The sequence below is a fragment of the Heterodontus francisci genome, chromosome 18 (genome assembly GCF_036365525.1).
Source record: "Heterodontus francisci isolate sHetFra1 chromosome 18, sHetFra1.hap1, whole genome shotgun sequence".
NCBI classification, from domain to species: Eukaryota; Metazoa; Chordata; class Chondrichthyes; order Heterodontiformes; family Heterodontidae; genus Heterodontus; species Heterodontus francisci.
This window is the reverse complement of record NC_090388.1, coordinates 14,176,675-14,198,602: the sequence shown is the minus strand read 5'-3', so window position 1 is coordinate 14,198,602 and position 21,928 is coordinate 14,176,675. Positions and strand designations below refer to the sequence as shown.

Below are 21,928 nucleotides of genomic sequence, written 5' to 3'. Positions count from 1 at the left end.
TATTTTAGTATAATAAAAAAAAGCGATATATGCAAGCATCACACTTTGTTACAAAGCAGAACAATTCTTAGAAAGTTTGCTGCTTCTGAGCTGTAACCTGAAATTAAAAAGGGTGTTCCAATCTGACGATTTCACTGACCGAATACTGCATGTATTTACTTATAGCACAAGACTTGACAGTATGGTGAAAGATTAATCAAAGCCTAAGAAACATTTACTAAAGATATGTGCACCAAGAAGAAAGCTGAACAATTACCATGAGTTTATATTGTGAAGTCGTGTCGTAGCAGAATTAAAATCTTGATAAGCATGTACCTGCAGGACAGAACCTCAAGAATATAATGTAGATAGAGATCCAGTCTGATAGATCACCTATTTTTTAAACATGTGGATTGAGGGATAAAAAGTACTTAGTGCTAGAAAATAGAACCCAGAGATGTGCTGTTTGTAATAAATATAAGACATGGTGCTGCCTTGTCTTTCCACTTTAAGTGTAGTCATGGAATACTTTGAAAGAGTGTCATTTCTGTATTTTTCAATTGTGTTTCTGTAGGCTGGAGTCCCGATGCCAGATATTCAGAACACTTCCTTTCTGAAGCAAAGTTGCTACATTGGAATGGAAGGTATAAACCCTGGGATTATCCCACAGCACACATGGAATTATGGGAAAGATGGTATCTTCCTGATCCAACGGGACGGTTTAGACTGGTGCGACCCAACAATTAAGAGCACTATCGTGTAGAATTTACATTCATTCGCCAAATTAAGTGTGCTTATAGGCATGCTGCTGTTTAAGCAATCCACTCTCGATGCATTTTTGTTCCTGTGAATTAAATGGCAGAACTTCCTGCGATAGAAAGGCAAATTGAGATTTAGCTGATTAGAAAAAGATAATTAAATGTTATTCAGTGAAAACAAACTTACATCAGAAAATAAAATGTAGTCTTGCAAAATAACATTCACTACTTTCATCAGAGGGAGTTTTGCGTTGTAATTTTGTATAAATATCAACCAGTTTGCTAAACTGAACTCCTATTATACACAATATTTTTATAAGTACTTGACCTTTCTGAATGACTGCAATGGAAGTCTTCATAATTGTTTTTCTATACTTAAGAGGTAAAGTTAAAAAGCTATGTACACTACAAAAATGTGAAAAATTAGTAAATCAGTTTTAAACAGTTCTTGCCGGTTGTCAATAACGCTTTTTTTAAAATAACATTTAGAAAGGTAACCTGTATACAACCAGAACAAGGGGGAATAACCTTAAAATTAGAGTTAGGACTTTCAGGAATGATGTCAGGAAGCGCTTCTTCACATAAAGGGTAGTGGAAATCTGGAAAACTCTTCCCCAGAAGGTTATTGGAGGCTGGGAGTCAATTGGAAATTTCAAATCTGAGATTGATAGATTTTTGTTAGGTATTAAAGGATATCAAACCAAAGTGGGTAAATGGAATTGTGATGCAGATCAGCTATGATCTAACTAAATGGCAGAACAGACTTGAGGCACTGAATGGCCTCCTCCTGTTCCCATCAATGTGGTTGTGGAGTGGTTATGGTACTAGTCTGGTAAAGTGGAAGTTTAGAGTTCATAGCTTAACTATCGTCAAGTGTGTAATCGAATTCAAGAAATGAATTTGTGAGCTCGCATCAAAAAATAATAACTATTAGAGCTACTCCTGCTTTTGTCATTAAAAGTCAACTAGTTCACAAATGCCTTTCAGGGAAGGGAATCTTACCACGTCGACCTGCCCTACGTGAGACTCCAATCCCGCACAATGTGGTCGAATCTTATTACTCTCAAAAATGTCCAGCAAGCCAGAGTTCAGGAAAACTAGTGATGAGCAATATATGCAGCCTTGCTATAGTGATGCCCCTATATTGAGAACAAGTTTTAAAACAGCTCTGACAATTTAAAGCTATGATAAATATTCCATTCCAGAACAAGTGGAAGATCTTGTTTTGAAAAGTGCAATTGCAAATGTGGTAGCTTTTCTCCCTCAAAGTAACAGTTCCTAAGAAGCAGCATAAATAAACTAGACACCAAACGCCAATTGTAATCTGGCTGAATTACTGAAAATATTTTCAAAGCACGCAACAATGAATTCCCAAATGGCTTTAGCTCAGTTGGAACAGAGTATGTGGCAAACTGAACTGAAATGCTAAATATTAAACAGGGGAAAAAATGAAGGACAACCAAGTACATAATACAAGTAAAATTAGGCATTCCTCTAATTCCATTGCAACCCATTTTTCTCTTAATATTAAGGTACTCCCTGCCACTTCCAAACTCCAAATAAACCGTGTGGGTCTTGTGTGAAAAATCAGAATTGTTATCCTTGGGCCATTTACCTCCTGCCTCTGATGTATGAAACATAAAATATAGAAAATGATTTCATTTGTGTGGGGCAGTCCTGGCAATAAACGGGGTGTCAGTGGCATTGTAATCCAAAAACCCAGGCGAATACTCTCGGGACACGGGTTCAAATCCCACCACAGCAGCAAGAGACAAGGCTGAAGCATTTGCAGCCATCTTCAGCCAGAGTGGATGATCCATCTCGGTCTCCTCCTGGGGTCCCCAGCATCACAGATGCCAGTCTTCCGCCAATCCGATTCACTCCACGATATCAAGAAACAGCTGAAGGCACTGGATACTGCAAAGGCTATGGGTCCTAACAACATCCCAGCTGTAGTACTGAAGACTTGTGCTGCAGAACTAGCAGTGCCCCTAGCCAACCTGTTCCAGTGCAGCTACAATTCTGGTATCTCCCCAACAATGTGGAGAATTGCCCAGGTATTCCTATCCACAAAAAGCAGGGCAAATCCAATCCAGCCAATTACCCCCTCATCAGTCTACTCTTGATCATCAGCAAAGTGAGGTAAGGTATCGTCGACAGTGCTATCAAGTGCCACTTAAACAGCAATAACCTGTTCACCGATGCTCAGTTTGGGTTGCACCAGGGCCACTTGGCTCCTGACCTCATTACAGCCTTGGTCCAACATGGACAAAAGAGCAGGACTCCAGAGGTGAGATGAGTGTGATTGTCAAATGCTGCTTTGATATCAGGACAGAGTGTGGCATTAGGAAGCCCTAGCCAAACTGAAATCAATGGGAAGCATGGGGAAAATTCTCCACTGGTTGGAGTCACCCCTACCACAAAGGAAGAGGGCTGACCAGAAACTGAACTGGAGCAGCCACATAAATACTATGGCAACAAGGGCAGGTCAGAAGCTGGGACTTTTGCAGCAAATAACCAACCTCTTGATTCCCCAAAAGCCTGTCCACCATTTACAAGGCACAAATCAGGAGCGTGATGGAATACTCTCCACTTGCACAGATGAGTGCTGCTCCAACACTCAGGAAGCTCAACACCATCCAGGACAAAGCAGTCTGCTTGATTGGCACCCCATCCACCACCTTAAACATTCACTCCCTTCACCAGCAACAGCCATGCATACCATATAAAAGATGCACTGCAGCAAATCACTACACCTCCTTCGACAGCACCTTCCGAACCCACTACCTCTTCCACCTAGGACACATGGGAACACCAACACCTACAAGGTCCCCTCCAAGCCATACACCATACTGACTTGGAAATATATTGCTGTTCCCTCATTGGCACTAGATCAAAATCCTGGAACTCCCTCCCCAACAGCACTGTGGGTGTTTCCACAACAGGTGGACTGCAGCAGTTCAAGAAGGCAGCTCACCACCACCTTCTCAAGGGCAATTAAGGATGGGCAACAAATGCTAGCCCTGCCAGTGATGTCCACAACCTATGAAATGAATAAAAAAAATTAAATGTAGTTTCTTTATTCAGCTTGTTTTGCTTGCAGTTTTAGTGAGAAAACCAGCAGATAAAATCAATCCCTGCAGAGAAAGCATGAACTATCCAGCTTGGCTTGAATTTGTGCAGAAACACTAGTATCACCATTGCAAGACAGCACTTAACCATGATGCATTCAAAGATTTACAAAGGTAAATGAACGTGTGACATTTCTAATGTAAAACAAAAGACACAAAATAAAAAGAATGCACTGTAATTTTTATTGAGTTTTTTTTTTTTTGCCAGATTTCAGAACTATCCCCTTCTTGCAAGAGGATTCAGCACCAAATTTACAAGTCGTAAACAGTATCATTTTAAAAAGCTTCCAGTAGCTGCCCATTCATTTCAAGTTAGAGTACATTTACTTTTATATATTCCCACAGGCACATTTACATACTAGAATAGATCATGTGAATGTGTACAGTAACCTGAAAACATCCTGTGTAACAGCTTTAAGTCACTAAAGACAGACAGTTTTACAAATTCTTCGTTGAAAACACTCATGCAGGTTAGTTACAATAGTTTCCTTAAAGAACCTTTAAGGCATTTACATTCTGTGATGTCCTAATTGAGTGAACTTTTACTTAAAAACAGTAGCCCTGATTTTAACAGGAGGGGAGAGTGTGGGGCTGGCTAGGCCAGATTCCTCCACAAATCCGTATTACTGACTTCTCACTGGCCAGGGACTCACCAGAATGATCTCCAGTCAGCTGGATAAGTAGTGAAGGGGTGAATGGGGATGTGATTGAGTAGGCAATTGGAAAGAAGCCTGAGGCCCTAGGCTTCCCTGTGAGACTCAATCCTGCTGCCCCTGGTGCATAAGGAAACCTGTAAAAATAAAACTGCCTCTTCTAGCCCTGCTACTCCTTTAGAGCCAGTATTCCTCTCGAGGTTGGCATTGAGCACCGAAAGCAGCTGCCTAGTGCTAAAGCATAGTTGGGGCCTGAATGGCATCAGACCCCGAGTTTTGAATTTCAGTGAGGCCCTCACCTGTCTGGTGCGAGGACCGTGCTAACTGGCTATAACAGATCTGTTAAAATGGCAAGCGGTGCAAGGATTGGCCGAGTAAGTTGCAGCAAAGATTTAAACCCCCTTGCACTCCCAGTTCTCGTGGGTGAGTGTGTTAAAATCAGGGCTGGTCAGTTACATTTCTCTAGACTTAAGCGCTTAAGTACAAGGGCCCACAGAAAGAACTTCATTTGCTTTCTACTTATTCAAATTTGAATCAGGCCAAAAGAAAATTGTTGCGTTAAATTTAGTTTGAAAGAAAAATTGCTTAGAAATGCATGTAAGACCCAGAATTATGAATTTTCAGAAAATTTTCACTGAAAAGCCATCTTTTACAGTTCATACAAAAATATTAAAACCTCAAACACTGAAGGCAACTGTACTGTTGCTAAATCATAGATTTTTAATTAAAAGATTTGCCCAAGAACCTATTCTCTGGTTCCTCTTGTGTACTATTGTCAACTTTCCAAACCTACAGTCTACTCCTGATAATTCAAAGTTGCTTTTTGCCACGAGAATTAAAAAATCAATTTGTATTAAACAATTTAGGTAACAAAACCGCACAAAAGGGGAATTTATTGCTTAAATATGAATCATCGGATAATTTAAATTAAGCAATTTTGAGTTAAGAATAGACTATATTTAAAGTGTTAAAGAACATCTATTGAATTGTAAAACGTGATTATTTATGCTATTTATTATTTTACAATGTTGTATCACCCTTATTAAAGGCATAACGAAAAGGTAGAGGCTGTAGAAAAAAAGTTCATCTTGCTCAACAGCTTTAATTTTTTTTTTAAATGGAGAAGTGACATACTCCCTTCCACCAATGTTTCAAAATGAACTTAAAATAAAGAATTGAAACTGCTCTGATCTTACATTGAATTTGCATAAACAAACGGACACCTGGACCCGTATTCATTGTATAATTCTTTTTTGAAACATGCACCCTTTGGTCGAATAAACTTAAAATTAAAATGGTTTGCTGAATAGATCTGAAATTGAAACTGCTATTGATAGAATTTCAACATGTGCGCATATCCTGAAAAATACAAATGTTGCAATAGCTTCAAATAAGCAAGACCCTAACAGCATTGTTTCAATTCAGTTTAAAAGGTCACATCATGATTTTTGTTGAACGCCCACCACTACTTTGACTGAGATCAATAAAGGCTTCACTGCACCCTGTCACTCTGTCAGCATTAACAGAAGGAATTTCTGAATGGCTAACAGCCCTACAATTTAAATACTTGAGTTAAAAAAAAGACTGTGCTAGTAAGAAACCCACAATTGTATTACAGGAATAAAACGAGCAACTGACCGTTTTAAATAAAAAACTTAAATTTCATTTAAAACCATTTCTCCTTCCATCTATAAATATCGTGGGCAAGGTTGCATCCTAAAAGTTTAAGAGTTCAGCTTTCTGACCTTTACTACATCATTACATGTACACATAATTCTAGAATTAAAACATTAAGTAAAAAGAATTGTTAGCCCAAAACCTCTTCAGTTCAAAAACTGAGGTACATTACTTTTAAGACTGCATTAAAACTGCAGTAACATGAAGTTCTGAAAACCTGTCAATTTGTTATGTGCTATTCCCTTCTTGAGACTGTGTGCAGTAATTGTTGATTGAAGGAATCTGATCGGCAAACGACTGAGTCATCCACTGACCATCGGGAACTTGGCAAAATGTTGAACCCACATTGAACTCAGAGTTGCTGGTTGCTGCTACAAAACAAATTTAGTTGAAGTAACTTTGATATTTTCTGAAGTAAATCTGAAAAATGGTTCATAATATAACTGTAGAATAAGCACACTGAGATATATGCTTAGATAAATAAAAAACTGTAATCAAAAATATTGCACTAAAGTTGAAAATGTAAAATCAAGATAAAGCATTTAACATTGTAATGTTACTAACTTTTGCCAACTTCAATGTACAAAAGTTTTGAATGCCACATATCATGTTTCAGGACAAACATCAGGAAACCATCTGGAGCCATCATGGAATTCATTAAGTTTTGTAATATATTTTTAACCACAAATTACCATAGGAATTGCTAAATGAAAAGAAACCAAGGCCTCTAGCTTGCCTTCTGCATGATGCAATGATGATAGAGTTGCTGACTAATCAGCAATTAATCTCCAGTTAGCCTACAACAGAGAGAAATGACACAAGAAAACTCCCGTAGTGGAGAACTTTGGGAACCATTGGTCTAAAGTCACATTTTCCTCCCATGCATACTACACTTGCCATATCATGTCTTGAATTGCTAATATATTGTATCCCAAATGTTATTTGCTGAAAGAAATCCATCAACTTTGGATTTGAATGCATCAGTTCCCCTAGACAGCCTGTTGAGTATCCACTCACTCACTAAAATATAGTTTCAGCAAATTTGTTTTGAATTTAACCCTCCTTTAAATGCAAGCTGTATTCTCTGGTTCTACTGTTCTGGACAAGCTGAATAAGCTCGTCAGTCAACTGTATCTAGTCACCCTAGTCCCTTCTAATAAAAATCTTGCAGTCCATTTTAAACAATACAGACTAGTGCAAAATAGATATCATATCATACATCATTTCCTTCAGGTTTCCATATTAGATGACCATTACATGGATTTAATGATGCATCATAATCCTTTGTATATTGTTTATATAACTGTCAACTGAATTCTGTCCCCCATCACCCACAAATAATACCAGTGTTGCTTGCAGCTGTAAACCAACTCATTTAAAAAAGTGAGTAGACTGGAATACTTTCAAAATATTGACGAGTGCAACAGTAGCAGCATTCATAATTAATGAGTTTTTAAAAAGCACAATTGTTCCTTTTTCAGTTTCCGCCTCTAAATAACTGGTAAATCACAAGATTGCCCCTTTCATCCTCATTTAACTATTTTATAGAGACAAATGGATCCTGGAGAGGGAGCAATAAGGCTATGAATACAAAGATCTGCCAAAATCATAAGCTAAGTGTGGTTTAGGAATGACAATAAAAGCTGTATCTGTCTCCAAGTAAGATTATTTCATACAATATACACAATACATAACTTGTTTTTTTAAAAAAGTACAAAATATTTGTAATGTTGTGAAGGCAGCCTGCTTCCTTCACTGACTCTTGAATTATATTAGTAACACATTAACAGTATTGGTTTAATATAAGAGTTATATGATTGTAAAAATCCATGGGGTAGTTTCCTGCAGGTTACTAAAAAAATTTCACATTCTGTACATAGATTACATCAATATAAATTATAAAATCCCACGCTGATTTGATCACAGCAGAAATCATTTTGTAACTTTACCTGGTTCAGTTGTAGCGAAATTGCACTGCCCATTGCTTTCAGCGGATTTTTCGACATATGTACCACCATAAGCAGCCTCGTAACCAGGGTCATATTTTTCCTCTTTAATTGCCATTTTCTTGGCTTCCGCTGGGAGGAGAATTAGAAAATTACTGAGTTTTATTAAAAAGATTTTTTTTTTAAACTAAATGTGCATAATTTTTTGACAGTAGTTCTCCCTATTCTATGCATCAATGAAATAACCACTTGTGTCTGTATCCTTCAGCTATGAAAACATTTGAGCCAGCTTTCCCTAAGTAACATCCTTTTGATACTGAAAGGAAAAAGGGAGAGCAGAACTGGAATGCTTATTAAATGTTCAATTTATAGTTTTCAAATCACTGGTTTAATATTTGAAGAGCAGACAAGGATCTCTAATCATATTTAGTTCAAGTCACAGATTAAATTGCTGATAGTTGCATCAATGTAAACAGGGGGTTTCCTGTAATCTGAAAGAGTTGATTTATTGCTCACAATCAATTACTTGTTACATTTGACAAAATAAAGTTTGTTCAGATACAGACCTCAAGGGTGGGGAGGGAGAGGGGATTAACACTATTATGTATCATCTATTATCTTATACATTTATGCATACATCAGTGGGTAGCATTGTGAACATGTAATTGTAATATTCTTTAATTTCGCCGGAAAAGCAGATGCAAGGCAATTCAGATGTAAAAAGCTAAAGTTTAAAAGTTCAAAATTTCTTCCAGCATTCTAGTGTTTGATTCAAAGACTTACTTTGAATTCCCTATTTGAGGGATAGGACATTATATATAAGCTGTTACACAATGACAAACTTGACTGAATTCCCTTGTATTAGTAACCAGGTCTTTATCAAGAGTTATTTTCCCAAAGTCCTTATAAACGACATTACAGGAGTTTATTGTATGCACGGTTACATAATATACTCTTCATACTTCTATATAGCTGTAAATAAATATTGGTTGTTTGGAAATCTAATGCCAGAGTACAATTGATCCAAGCATGTTACTCCCAGTAATAATATTTCATAAATAATTGGTAGAAAATGTTTTAGCACTAAACCTTAAAGAAATAGACACTGGGTTGCTCCCTACAAAGACCTTCCATCTGAAGTTAATGTTTGAATTACAACTATAGGCTACTTACTTTGAGCTTTTTGCAAGTCAAATGAGTATTCTACTTCAGTGACCTCTGTAGCACCTTTAATGCCTTTCAAGTGATTTCGCAGTTCCTTTAGCTTGATATAATAATGTACTTTGTCCTGGGCCCGAGGAAACTGTGCACATCTCGCACTGGAAGAAGGCATGACATAGACTACCTTGAAAATAAAGTTAGCGTGATGTCATTTACCTTTACAGGAAACCTCACAGGAAAGTAAGTGGTAAAAGAACAAGAGGAAGACTCGCATGTTTGGGGTAAAGGTGGCACAAACAGCAGCAGGTGGCAAGGAATGATGAGATTAAGATGCAAAAATATAGGATAGAGAACTCAAGACAAATGAAAGGCAGAGAGTACAGAACTTCAAGCAATTGGAAGGGTTGGGGAAATTTAGTTCGGATATAGAAAGCGTACTTTGTGAGGAGGAAAGTGTGTGTGTATGTATATATATATATATATAAATGCATATGATTGGGTTAACAGTTATAGTTCGATGTCAAGGTTAACAATACATTTAACAGCTTCAGCTGATACAGTGTGAATGGCTGTGATGCCACCAGGAATGGATCTCTCAGGACAAGAGTTCAGTATGTGGGCAATGGTCTGACTCGGATGGCCAGTCACAATTTGAGATGGTCTTCATGTTCCACTTGTGAAGCAAGTGGCCACATCTTCCCTGGCCTATCCTCAAGCAGTTGAGGGTTGTCCAGATCTTCCGTGGGAGGTCGAAACTTGGGATGTCATTATTCGGGTCAGTTACCAGGTTGAGTTGGTGATGTTAGCAGTCAACCAGGAGGTGCACCATCGAGAGGTGGGGCTGTCATCATTTTGTAGGGTGTGGAGTGTGTTCTAGTAGGGACTACAAGATTTCAGGCAAGTGCGTGTTTTTTTTTTGAGGTCCTGTGTCAATGGGAGTGCTTTGTTAGCTGTCAGCCAGTGGTGCTCTTGGAGGAGAATGTTTTCCCTGCGGACATCAGGAGGTTCAATCTGTGCTAGTACAGGAAGCCACTTGAGCTAAGTTGGTCTCAACGTTCCAGAAATAATGATTTCCTGGAGGTGGCTATCTACTGCGTTTGTGTGGCGGCTCTTGAGCCAGGTTGAGCAGCAGTACTCTGCTGTTGGGTGTTCTGTGTTGCATAATGACTAGGGCGAAGGATAGAACTGAACAGGGAGATGCCGAAAGGTTACAGACCTGAAATGTTAACTCTGTTTCAGTCACCACAGATGTTGCCAGACCTGTTGACTATTTAGAATCATAGAAAGTTTTTGGCACAGAAAGAGGCCACTTGGCCCATCATGGCTGTGCCGGCCAAAAAAAAATGCCAGCATTTTGTTTTTATTTCACACTTTCAGCATCTGCAGTATTTTGCTTTTCTTCTTCTTCTTTGGCCTCCTTGTCTCGAGAGACAATGGGTAAGCACCTGGAGGTGGTCAGTGGTTTGTGGAGCAGCGCCTGGAGTGGCTATAAAGGCCAATTCTAGAGTGACAGACTCTTCCACAGGTGCTGCAGAAAAATTTGTTTGTCGGGGCTGTTACACAGTTGGCTCTCCCCTTTCGCTTCTGTCTTTTTTCCTGCCAACTGCTAAGTCTCTTTGACTCGCCACACTTTAGCCCCGCCTTTATGGCTGCCCGCCAGCTCTGGCGATCGCTGGCAACTGACTCCCACGACTTGTGATCAATGTCACAGGACTTCATGTCGCGTTTGCAGACGTCTTTAAAGCGGAGACATGGATGGCCGGTGGGTCTGATACCAGTGGCGAGCTCGCTGTACAATGTGTCTTTGGGGATCCTGCCATCTTCCATGCGGCTCACATGGCCAAGCCATCTCAAGCGCCGCTGGCTCAGTAGGGTGTATAAGCTGGGGATGTTGGCTGCCTCGAGGACTTCATGTGTTGGACATACGGTCCTGCCACCTGATGCCAAGTATTCTCCGGAGGCAGTGAAGATGGAATGAATTGAGACGTCGCTCTTGGCTGACATACGTTGTCCAGGCCTCGCTGCCAAAGAGCAAGGTACTGAGGACACAGGCTTGATACACTCGGATTTTTGTGTTGCTTTTATAGTCGTTGAAAGGGGGTATTTGAGTTGCGGGGAGGCAAAAGGAATTGGAGAAGAATGTTTTGTATAGAGGGGCTCAAAAAAAAACTAGACTTCTAGAGGACAACCGAATCGGGATTTAATCTTGCCAATTTATTACTAGCTAGGATAAGCTTACGGGTCATCACGTTGGAAACTGTGCTGTGAAAAGGAACAAAAGTGATCTCAAAACAGATCACTGGCTGAGCAACACCCAAGATTATTTTCTTTGGCAAAGAAGACCAACTACAGGAAAATTCAAAGTTTCAATGAAGGAAATAGATTCATTGAATTTAAATCGGGAAGGTGGGTCACACATTGAAACTGAAATGTGAATCTGGAAGAGCTACTGATAAAACAAATGCTAACCTTTAAAAAACACCTTCCACTTAATCTAGCAAATACTAAACAGAAGATGGGCAGATTTTTACTGCAAGATAAAAGTTCAAGAGCAACAGCTGACAGTCATCAGACAGCAACAGATTTTTCAGGAAGGTGGGGATAGAGAGAAGGGTTTTCCAACAGAAGAATGAGCATTATTTGCTTCAGAATTTTATTTTTGAAGTTAATCCAGTTAAGGTGCTTACTGTTTCTCCTTCAGGGATTTTGTGTGGCTGCTGCCCAAACTCTAAATTCTTGACCTTAACTCCAAATACTTCTTTGCTAAAAACTTCATAGATGCCTGTAATAAACGGTAAACAAGGTCAGATTTTTGAAATTCACCACGTTAACAAGCCAGATCCACCTAATCAGTTTCTAAAGCATCAATTATTTTCAAGGGAACCTCTTTCCTATTGGTCATTGTCAATTCTGCCAATTAGTATAAGTTTTCTTCTATGCACATCCTTTCCTCGGTATGCCAATTAGTATGCACATTTATCAAAATGAGGGACTTAAGTATTTCTAGGTTGTTTTATGAAATAGCTTAAATTTAAGGATATCCTTATATTTTGTGGGGAACTGGGTGGTGCAGTGGCCTTTCACCTCAGAAGCTTGGGCTTAAATTCAACCCAGACTGATGGGATGAAACAGTGCATTATTTTCTGGGGTTGAAACAGACAGCTTTACTCCATCTCACTGTGCTATACATGACCTAGGAGCATTTGATATTGTTCCCAGCACTAATACCCCTCAACTTGCAGCAAAAAATTAAATCATTTGATACATTAAGTTATAGTCAGATTGCCAAAATTAATTTGATTTTAGAATTTTACATGAGCACTTACATTTTCCATTAAAAACGGCAATCCGTGGCTTAAATTTTTGCAGTTTTTGCAGAAGTATTTTTCCTCCTTCCCGAATCTCTTTACTGGAATGCAAAGAATTTTTATAATAAATTTTCTTTCCAAACAAAAGCAAAAATTTGAATTTTAGTGTTCATTCATTAATCACCTTTTGAGGTCCTTGCTTCCTGGAGTAGTTCTCTCCACCATGTTCGTGAAACCTATTCCATATTTCTCTGGTAAAGAAGCATCATCCACATGATTTAAAGGCTTATCAATAAGACCGGACAAAAACAAGCACTTCCCTACAAAAGAAAGAAGCACATTTGAAAATTTGAATATACATCAAGTCAGTCATAATAAAATAAACAAGTTTTAGACAATTAAAAACTTAGAAACTGGGATAGGCCACTTCTGAAACACCAGACACAGTGAAAACAGGCCTTGCTCATCATGTGTTTCACCCTATCAAAATATCCAAAAAATTTAAGAACATCCAATAGGATTTCTGTACATACAAGAACTTACAAAAATGATTTCCTGGTCCCGGGTAGTGATGTCCTTTGTATGCTGCCATCAGCCCTGGGTTAATTCCAATCTAAAATAAACAGACTCAGTTTAGACTGTAAAGGAAATTACAACCAGCAGGCTATGAAAAGATAAAGTATATCAAGCCAAAAGACTTGCTAATTGTGTTTTCCCAATTTTAGCATAGTTTGTTGACAGTATGGACAGTTAATATACACAAATTTATCACCCTCCCACCCCCAAAAAGATATTGCAGTTACACTGATCCTAGGCATCCTGTGGTGACCAATAACTGGGTCAGCCTTGATATGGAGTGTCAGCAATATATTCCACTATGGCAGCATCACTGTCGAGTCCAATCCTGCCCTCACTAAGTACTTCCAGCAGTGAGAAGGAGGAAGCCAAGAATAAGTTTCCATTTTGCAATGTATTCTGCACAGGGGATACATAACATTGTTTAAAAATGCAGCCTGTCCAAAGGCTTTCTATGGAATTTGGGCCCAAAATATTTGAATAATATATCACATCTAGAAAGTTATTTAAGATACCACCAACAACAAATTCAGGAATGCTCTTTTTTGATAACAGAATAGAAGCTACCAGGATTAAGCTGAAATCTCCCACTCGAAACAGTTATTATTCGCTCTTCCAGGAGAGAATAGTTTGGATTCAGCAATCATTAAAATACAAGAGCAACAAACAGCTATTGCGTCCAAAACAAACTTTATAACTTATTTTCCCCTCCACATTATTGTCCATCCAAAAGGAGAAACCTGCATCTGAACACTTCTCAATGTAATCTTGAACCAGCCACTTGGAGGCGCACAAAAAAGGTGTGGTTTGACCTCCAAACATTCCTTCCTTGAGGAAAGTTAACTGGACCAGCCAATATAAATACCACGGCTACAAGAGCAGGTCAGAGGCTGGGAATTCTGCAGCCAATAATTCACCTCCTCACTCCCCAGAGCCTGTTCACCTACAAGGCACAAGTCAGCAGTGTGACAGAATACTCTCCACTTGCCCGCATGAGTGCAGTTCTAACGACACTAAAGAAGCTTGACACCATCGCGCACAAAACAGCCCTCATGATTGGCACCCCATCCACCAGCTTAAACATTCATTTCCTCCAACATTGGCACAAAATAGCAGCAGTGTGTACCATATACAAGATGCACTACAGCAACTCGTCAAGGCTCCTGCAACTACATCTTCCAAACCTATGACCTCTACTACTTAAAAGAACCAAAGGTAGCAGACACATGGGAACACCATCACCTGCAAGTCTCCCTCCAAGCCACAGACCATCCTGATTTGGGACTATATCGCTGTCCCTTCACTGTTGCTGGATGAAAATCCTGGAACTTCCTCCTTAACAGCGCTGTGGGTTTACCTGCACCACATGCACCGCAGCAGTTCACCACCATCTTCTGAAGAGCAATTACGGATGGGCAATAAAGCTAGCCTCGTCAGTGAGGCTCATATCCCATAAACAAATAAAAAGTCAACTCTAGAAGTATGAATTCCAGATTTCCTACTACTCATAGCTATTTTGACTTTAAAAGTTTAAGACCCAAAATTCTGTGGAAGGAGTTATAGCCTAAAAATGCAGTTAAGATTATTCCAACGTATAGCAGAAGCCATCAAATATATCCAAAGTACTCTTCCTGCACCAGTATTCTTGTTCGAAAATTAAATTTTTTCCTCACATAGAATTTCCTTTGTTTCAGGGTAGCTGCTCCTTCATCTCTACCACTACTACTGTAGATCAATCTGCACGAGTGATGGTCCATTGTGATTTATGCTCTGATCTTCCATTATAGCAAGGAAACACCTGGCCTTTCTTTGGCATGTACATATTTGCCATATGATAAACTGCAGCTGCTGTTCCATAATTAACAGTGTTTACATTGGTTAATTATACAAGGCAAGTATGATAAATGTTTCCTGCTGCCTCCTGTGGATCTTCATATCATAATGCCATATCTTGGATCTTCCCAGCAAAATTTCAGTGCAGGATTTAAAATGCTTATTGTGCAGTTTTAACTGTAAATTCACAAAATTGGCCAGGCAGAACTAAACCATTCGTGCACATTTTAATCATCTCAGCATGGAAATGGAAAAGGATGTTCAAGGACTGGCCCAGACTACATGGTACAGCAGCTCATTTATTGTTGCCAGTATTTTGTTTTTTAAAGACGACTTTTAAAGCTTTACAATTAACTGCAAAAGTGGTGAAGCTTTTACTTTCCATCTGGGAGCTTTAATTCAGAAACCAGTAACAGATGAACCCCATTCCCTAGTGGTCTTAAGCTGTAGACTTAAAAGCACCATACCTGGACTATCTTGCTACTTTACAGCACCATTGGTAAAGAGCAACAAATGTTAGCTGGTAGCCTCAACAGAACAACAACTCAGTTTCAACAGCATGTACTCCTAAATCTTTTAAAACATTGTACTTAACAGGAAAGTCACTATTAGCAATTTGAACAAACTTTGGGATTCAAAAACGCACACTGCACATTGACTGACAAAAGATCACCAGCACCCCTAAGTGGCAATTGTGGAATGTGCAGCAATGAGAGTCTAAAAATGCCAAGCTAATTAAATACACTGATTATATTTCCCACACTGCAACAGCTATTCACCCTTTAATATCTACCAAGCCATTTCTACCTTTCAACTAGGCAATATAATGTCCCACGTTAACAAACTGACTCCCTACATTGAATTAGCATGATGACAGGTCACTTTCTGCCTGGCAAATAGTTCAGAATTGCAATGTAGACTGCAAATGAAAAAGTTACTTTTCTGTGATTATTCAGAAAAGTGAGTTTTATTAGACACTTCATAGAATGATACAGTACATGAGGCAGCCATTCGGTCTATCATGCCTGTGCAAGCTCTTTGAAAGAGCTATCCAATTCATCTCTCTCCACCTCACCCAACAAATTTTTCCTTTTTGGGTATTTATCCAATTCTCTTTTGAAATTTATTATTGAATCTGTTTCCACTACCCTTTCAGGCACTGCATTCCAGACTGACTTACTGTTAAAAATAATGTATCCTCATGTCACCACTGGTTCTTTTGCCAATTACCTTAAATCTGTGTCCTCTGGTTACCAACCCATCTCCCATAGGAAATAGTTTTATTTTATCTGAGCCATCAATATCATGATTTTGAACACCTCTATCATATCTCCTCTTAACTTTCTCTGCCCTCAGGAGATCACCATCAGTTTATCCAGTCTCTCCACATAACTGTCATCTTTCATCCCTGACACCATTCAGTAAATCTCCTCTACACCCTCTCTTGACATCCTTTCTAAAGTATGGTGCTCAGAATTAGCCACAATACTCCATCTGGAGCCTAGACTGTGTTTCCTGAAGGGTTAGCAGAACTTCCTTGATTTTGTACTCTATGCCTCTATTTATAAAAACATGGATCCCAAATGCCCTTTTAAGTTTTTTCAACTTGTCCTGTACACCCCCAGGTTTTTCTGTTCTTGCGCTGCCTTTAAAATGGTACAATTCAGTTTATATTGCATCTCCTCATTCACCCTACTAATGAATCACTTAATTTACCATGTGCCTGACAATGTCCTCATGAAGTCTGTTGCTATCCTCCTCATAGTTTACTACATTTCCAAATTTCATATCATCTGCAAACTTTGAAATTATGCCATGCATACCCAAGTCCAGGTCACTGATATAGATTAAAAACAGTAGTGACACCAACACTGATTGCTGGTAATCACCACTGCATACTTCCCATCCCAGTCTGAAAAACAACCGCTCACCATTATTCTTTGCTTTCTGTCCCTCAGCCAATTTAGTATGCATGCAGCCACTGCCCCTTTAATCCCATGGACGTCAACTTTGCTAACAAGGCCAATAAATGCTATTCAATTTTGCTATAAAGTCAATTATGTGGTACATTATCAAATCTTCTGAAAATCCATATACACACCAACTGCAGTACCCTCTTCCACCCTCTCCATTACTTCATAAAAGAACTCGATTGAGTTAGTCAAACATGAAATTGCCTTTAATAAATGAAAGCTAGCACAGATTTGTTAACATATATATTTCCAAGTGCCAATTAATTTTGTCTCGTATTAATATCTCCAAATATCCCTCAACTATTGGCGTTAGGCTGATTGGTTTATTCCTCTCCCCTTTTTGAGCAGGGGTGTAACATTTGCATTCCTCCAGTCCTCTGGCACCACTCCCATATCTAAGAAGGACTGGAAGATTATGTCCAGAGCCTCTGCTATTTTACACCCATACTTCTCTCAGGCAACCTAGGATGCATCCCACCCAGACTGGGTGACGTTTCTACTTTGAGCGGTCAACCTTTTAAGTAACTCCTTTTTATCTATTTTTGTCCTATTCAATGCCTCTATTACCTCCTCCTTTACTGTGACATTGGCAGCATCCTCTTCTTTAGTGATGTCAGATCCAAAGTACTCATTTATTACCTCAGCCATGTCCTCTGCCTCCATACAAAGATTTCCTTTATAGTCCGTAATCATCCCTACCTTTCCTTTGATTATCCTTTTACAAGTTATGTTTATAAAAGACTTGAGGGTTCTCTTTTATGCTCCACCTGTGTATCATATACCAATTACACAAAGATTTTTTTTAAAAAACCATGAAAGGAATGGGGACATTACCTCACCAATACCAGGCAATGAAATTCTGTTCATTTGAACATATGAACAAGTAACCATTTCCAGCCCAAAATGACAAATTATTGGATTAACTGCGGCAGTAATCCAGCATCACTGTGGTTCAAGGTCGGCTCACAATTTGATCTCACTCGGGCTGCTGACTCACAAAAATGGAATACTCTTAGTCATCTGACTAGTAGCATGATAATAATGACTTGGGGTAATCTTTATCTCCCCCACGAAAAGGGAGAAAACAAAAGCCAAACTGAAGCTTTTCCTGCACCATTCACACTCAAATTCCTAACAGATTTCTGTATCTGGTCATGTTGCTTTTGCAGTTTTCCTTTGGAAACTCAACTTGTTCAAATTAAAGACATTGGTCAAGATCTTGAACAATCTTTTGTTCATTGCAATTGAACTAAATCAAATTCATAGAAATAATGGGAAACATAACTTACAATCACAATATCTAAACCATAGGTCAATATATCCGGTAAGGTTTTTGTTAAAAGCTCAGCTTCACTTGTTCCATTGAATCGATCAATTTTTCGTTTCGTAACTTTATAAGCATTGGTGATTTTTTCTTGTTTCCCCCCAGATTTCCCATCTGTTTTGCCTTGCTTGGCACCTGTTCCCTCAGACTTCTTTTTCTGTGATCCTGGAGGTCTTCCTCTTTTACGTTTTGGAGCTGCTGAAAAACACAGTAAACACCGAATCCTGAAATGCTCTTGAATTTTTTTTGCATGCAGTTAATCATCAATCATCACTGCATCAGCAAAGAAGATTTCTTCCATAGCTCAAGTCACCAACTTTGACAAGTCTTAGGAAGGTCATTGCAGACGCAAACCTAGAATAAAGATTGAGCAAAATTATTAAGTATTTCCAAAAGTGCTCCAATGTCATACAGCAATGTTTATTTAAGATAAATTTTGATTAAAAAGATTACAAAATGAAAATTAATTTTAACTGTTAAGTTTCCGGCTACAAATCTTGCCAGTGACACAAAAAAAAACATAACGCTGGTTGAGAACCCTCTGGCCATGCACAGCAGGAACAAAATGGCAACCAGCACATGACCTATTTATAATTGCTTCTAGTGAAGAGAATTTCGAGATGAGTCTCCATACTGTTGAAAGGCACTTTGTTTATATTAGTGCCAGAGTCAGAACTGCCACTAGTAGCAGTGTTAACAAATGCAGTGTTGCAAGTCAGTATCTATATCTGTGAAACACAATGTTAGAATATGGTCTGTACAGTGACACACTAGGCCACTAGGTTATCACCTCAAACTATGAACATAGCACCAGGGATGAAACAAAGGTGAATTAACTGTCCAGTTTCTGTCAGTTTAGGAATGAATTATTTTGCTGAATGACCTAAGGTTGACATTTTTTTGTTCCCCAATTTGTGGTTTAAAATTAAAGAGATCAAAATGAAGGTGGAGGAGTAAAGAAAGAAGCCAATTTATACCTAATTCAACAGTTCCTGATCCTTACAGCAGTACAGCCTAAATACAACAGTAACATGACTGTAGTCGCGTTATCATATGGTTGATATAAGAAATTATTACACCCAGTACTGATACTCAATAGAGCTAACATATTTCTCCATCACTTTACAGAATGTTGTTATTCTGTCCCAAAAATTCATTCTGTTATTTGCATTACAGCTTTCCCTCTACTTCTCAAGGTGGATTTTCATAGTTGCACAAAATGCATTTTTCACACATAAAACCTGTCAAAATAAGCAGAAGCAACATAATTAACTGTGTTAGTGATGTTATAAAATTCCAAAAATTAAGAAATCTGATGATGTGGACTCTGTTGGGTCTGGGGACCACAGTTGCAAATCTTATGGTCATCTCTAAACAAGCAGTTATATATACATGCATACACCCAAGTGCTGAAAGCTGAAATTTTGAAAGTTGCTTGCGAGGAAGTTAATAAAATGAATAAGACATATAAAGCTGAATTAAGTATCACCGTACACTAACTTTTAATTCACTTTCAGGATGTGGGCAACATGCTACTGCTCATTCTTTCCTGCTCTAGCCCTAAATTCATGTCTTTCGCTAGTTTTGTCTCCTATCTCATCTTGTACATGAGGCCCACCTCATGCTCTCTACAACCCATCCTCACTAAACTGATCACCCAACTTCCCTTCCTGGCTCCCATGTTAGCCAATATCATTAATGGTTCTCTCTCCTCAGGTACTGTCCCCCTCTCCTTCAAAACTGACATCTCCTCATAAAACCAATCTTTGACTCCTCCATCCCTGCAAACCATCTCCAACATCCCTTTCCTTTCCAAAGTCTTTAAATGTGCTGTTGCCTCTCAATTCCGTGCCCAGTTTTCCCAGATCTCCATGTTTGAATCCATGCAGTCAGGTTTCTACCCTCGCCACCGCACCGAAACAGCTCTTAGCAAAGTCACAAATGACATTCTATGTGACTTTGACAAAGGTAAATGATTCCTCTTCATTTTCTTGGCCTGCCTGCAGCCTTTGACAAACCAACCTCCTCCGTCATTGAGCAGGGTGGGATCATACTCACCTGGTTTCACTCTTATTTATCCAGTTGTTGCCAGAGAATCATCAGCAATGGCTTCTCTGTCTGCTCCATTACCTTCAGTATCCCCCAAGGATCTATCCTAACCCTGTCCTATTTCTCACCTACATGCTGCCTCTTAGCAACATCATCCAAAAAAAGTGTCACTTTCCACATGTATGGTGATGACAGCTCCAGCTCAACACCACCCCTGCATCATCTCTAAAATGTCACACAGCTTGTCTGTCATCCAGTACTGGACGAGCAGCAATTTCTTCCAAGGAAATATTGGGAAGACTTAAGCCATTGTTGTCGGTCCCCACCACAAACTCCATTCCCTAGCCACTAATGCCATCCCTCTTCCTGGAGACAAAACCAGCCTGTTTGTAACCTTGGTGTCATATTTGACCCTGAGATCAGCTTCCACCCACATATCCATTCCATCGCGAAGGCTGCCTGTTTCCACTCCCGTAATATCACCCATTCCACCTCAGCTCTTCGGCTGCTGCAACCCTCATCCCTGCCTCTTGTTACCTCTAGAGTTGACTATTCCAACGCACTCCTGGTCAGCCTCCCACTTCCTGCCCCACATAAACTCTACTGCCTGTGTCCTAACCTTCACCAAGTCCTGTTCACCCATCACTCTTGTGCTCACTAATCTACTTTGGTCAAGCAATACCTCATCTTCAAAATTCTCTTTTTAAAAAACAGCCTCATCCTTCCCTATCTCGGTCATCTCCTCCGACCCACAACCCTGAGATATCTGTTATCCTACAATTCTGGCATCTTACATATCCCCATTTTTAACTACTCGACCATTGGCAGCCAAGACCCTAAGCTCTGGAATTTTCTCCCTAAACCTCTCCACCTCTCTGTCTTCCTTTAAGATGCTCCTTAAAACCTCCCTCTTTGACCAAGCTTTTGATCATCTGCCCTAATATCTCATGGGGCTCCGTGTCAAATTTTGCTTCAGAATAATCCTGGGAAGCGTCTTGAGGCACTACATTAAAGGTGTCACTGTTGGTCTGACCTGAACAGCTCTTGTTCTCAGGTCCGGTCCATTAACGAGGTCACTACCTTTAACCAGCATTAAGACATAGTCAACAGGTGGCAGAAAGAGTTACGATTTATCTCTTTAAAAAAAGCCAAAGCGAAGTTTTTTGTTGTTGTTTTGCGATGTTTCACAATTTAAAATATTTCTTTTCCGGCTTGGAGGCTCTTACCCAGTTCGGCCTCTGGCGCCGGGGCTGCGGCCTCCTCCGTCACGCTGAACTGATCGGGCCCTGTCGGTGCGAAAGCCTGAGCCGGCTGGAGAGGCAGCGACACCAGGCCGGAGCTACTGCACCTGAGGGGGAACACAAAGAGGGGAAAAGGTTCGGTCAGTCAGTACTCCGGGGCCGAGAGGGTGACGAAAGGCCAGGGCCCCCTCACTCACCAATTCTGGAAATAGTCGGGCGGCAGCCCCAAGCCTGGAGCTAAAGCCGGTACCAGCGGCTGCAAGTCCATCGCTGGCTCTGAGGGAATCACTGGCGCTCGTCAGCCCCGCCAAACAAAGGG

General features: G+C 39.6%; 2 protein-coding genes across 7 annotated transcripts in view; one reads left to right on the top strand and one right to left on the bottom strand.

Moving 5' to 3' along the window:
- The window catches only part of glt8d2 (glycosyltransferase 8 domain containing 2), a 42,971-nt gene extending 38,905 nt beyond the window's left edge, over nucleotides 1–4,066 (top strand). For 2 of the 3 annotated variants that reach the window (XM_068050316.1, XM_068050315.1), the window contains exon 10: nucleotides 554–1,252. In XM_068050316.1, the coding sequence (XP_067906417.1) occupies nucleotides 554–726 (173 nt within the window). In that variant the 3' untranslated portion in view covers nucleotides 727–1,252. Of the gene's footprint in view, nucleotides 1–553; nucleotides 1,253–3,840 lie in introns of those variants that run through there. The other variant, XM_068050317.1, reaches the window with a different exon arrangement.
- LOC137379462 (G/T mismatch-specific thymine DNA glycosylase-like) lies at nucleotides 4,033–21,928 on the bottom strand. Of its 4 annotated transcripts, none has more exons than XM_068050311.1 (10): nucleotides 21,807–21,928; nucleotides 21,595–21,716; nucleotides 18,285–18,517; nucleotides 13,157–13,226; nucleotides 12,798–12,933; nucleotides 12,632–12,714; nucleotides 11,993–12,087; nucleotides 9,318–9,489; nucleotides 8,148–8,276; nucleotides 4,033–6,566 (listed from the first exon to the last, which is right to left on the bottom strand). In XM_068050311.1, the coding sequence occupies exons 1-10, from the start codon at nucleotides 21,875–21,877 to the stop codon at nucleotides 6,427–6,429; spliced, it is 1,251 nt and encodes a 416-aa protein (XP_067906412.1). In that variant the 5' UTR covers nucleotides 21,878–21,928; the 3' UTR covers nucleotides 4,033–6,426. The 4 variants fall into 4 exon arrangements, with proteins under 4 accessions (XP_067906412.1, XP_067906413.1, XP_067906411.1 ...); XM_068050312.1 differs by having other exon boundaries at nucleotides 4,033–6,569; nucleotides 18,285–18,514; XM_068050310.1 differs by having other exon boundaries at nucleotides 4,033–6,569; nucleotides 21,807–21,927.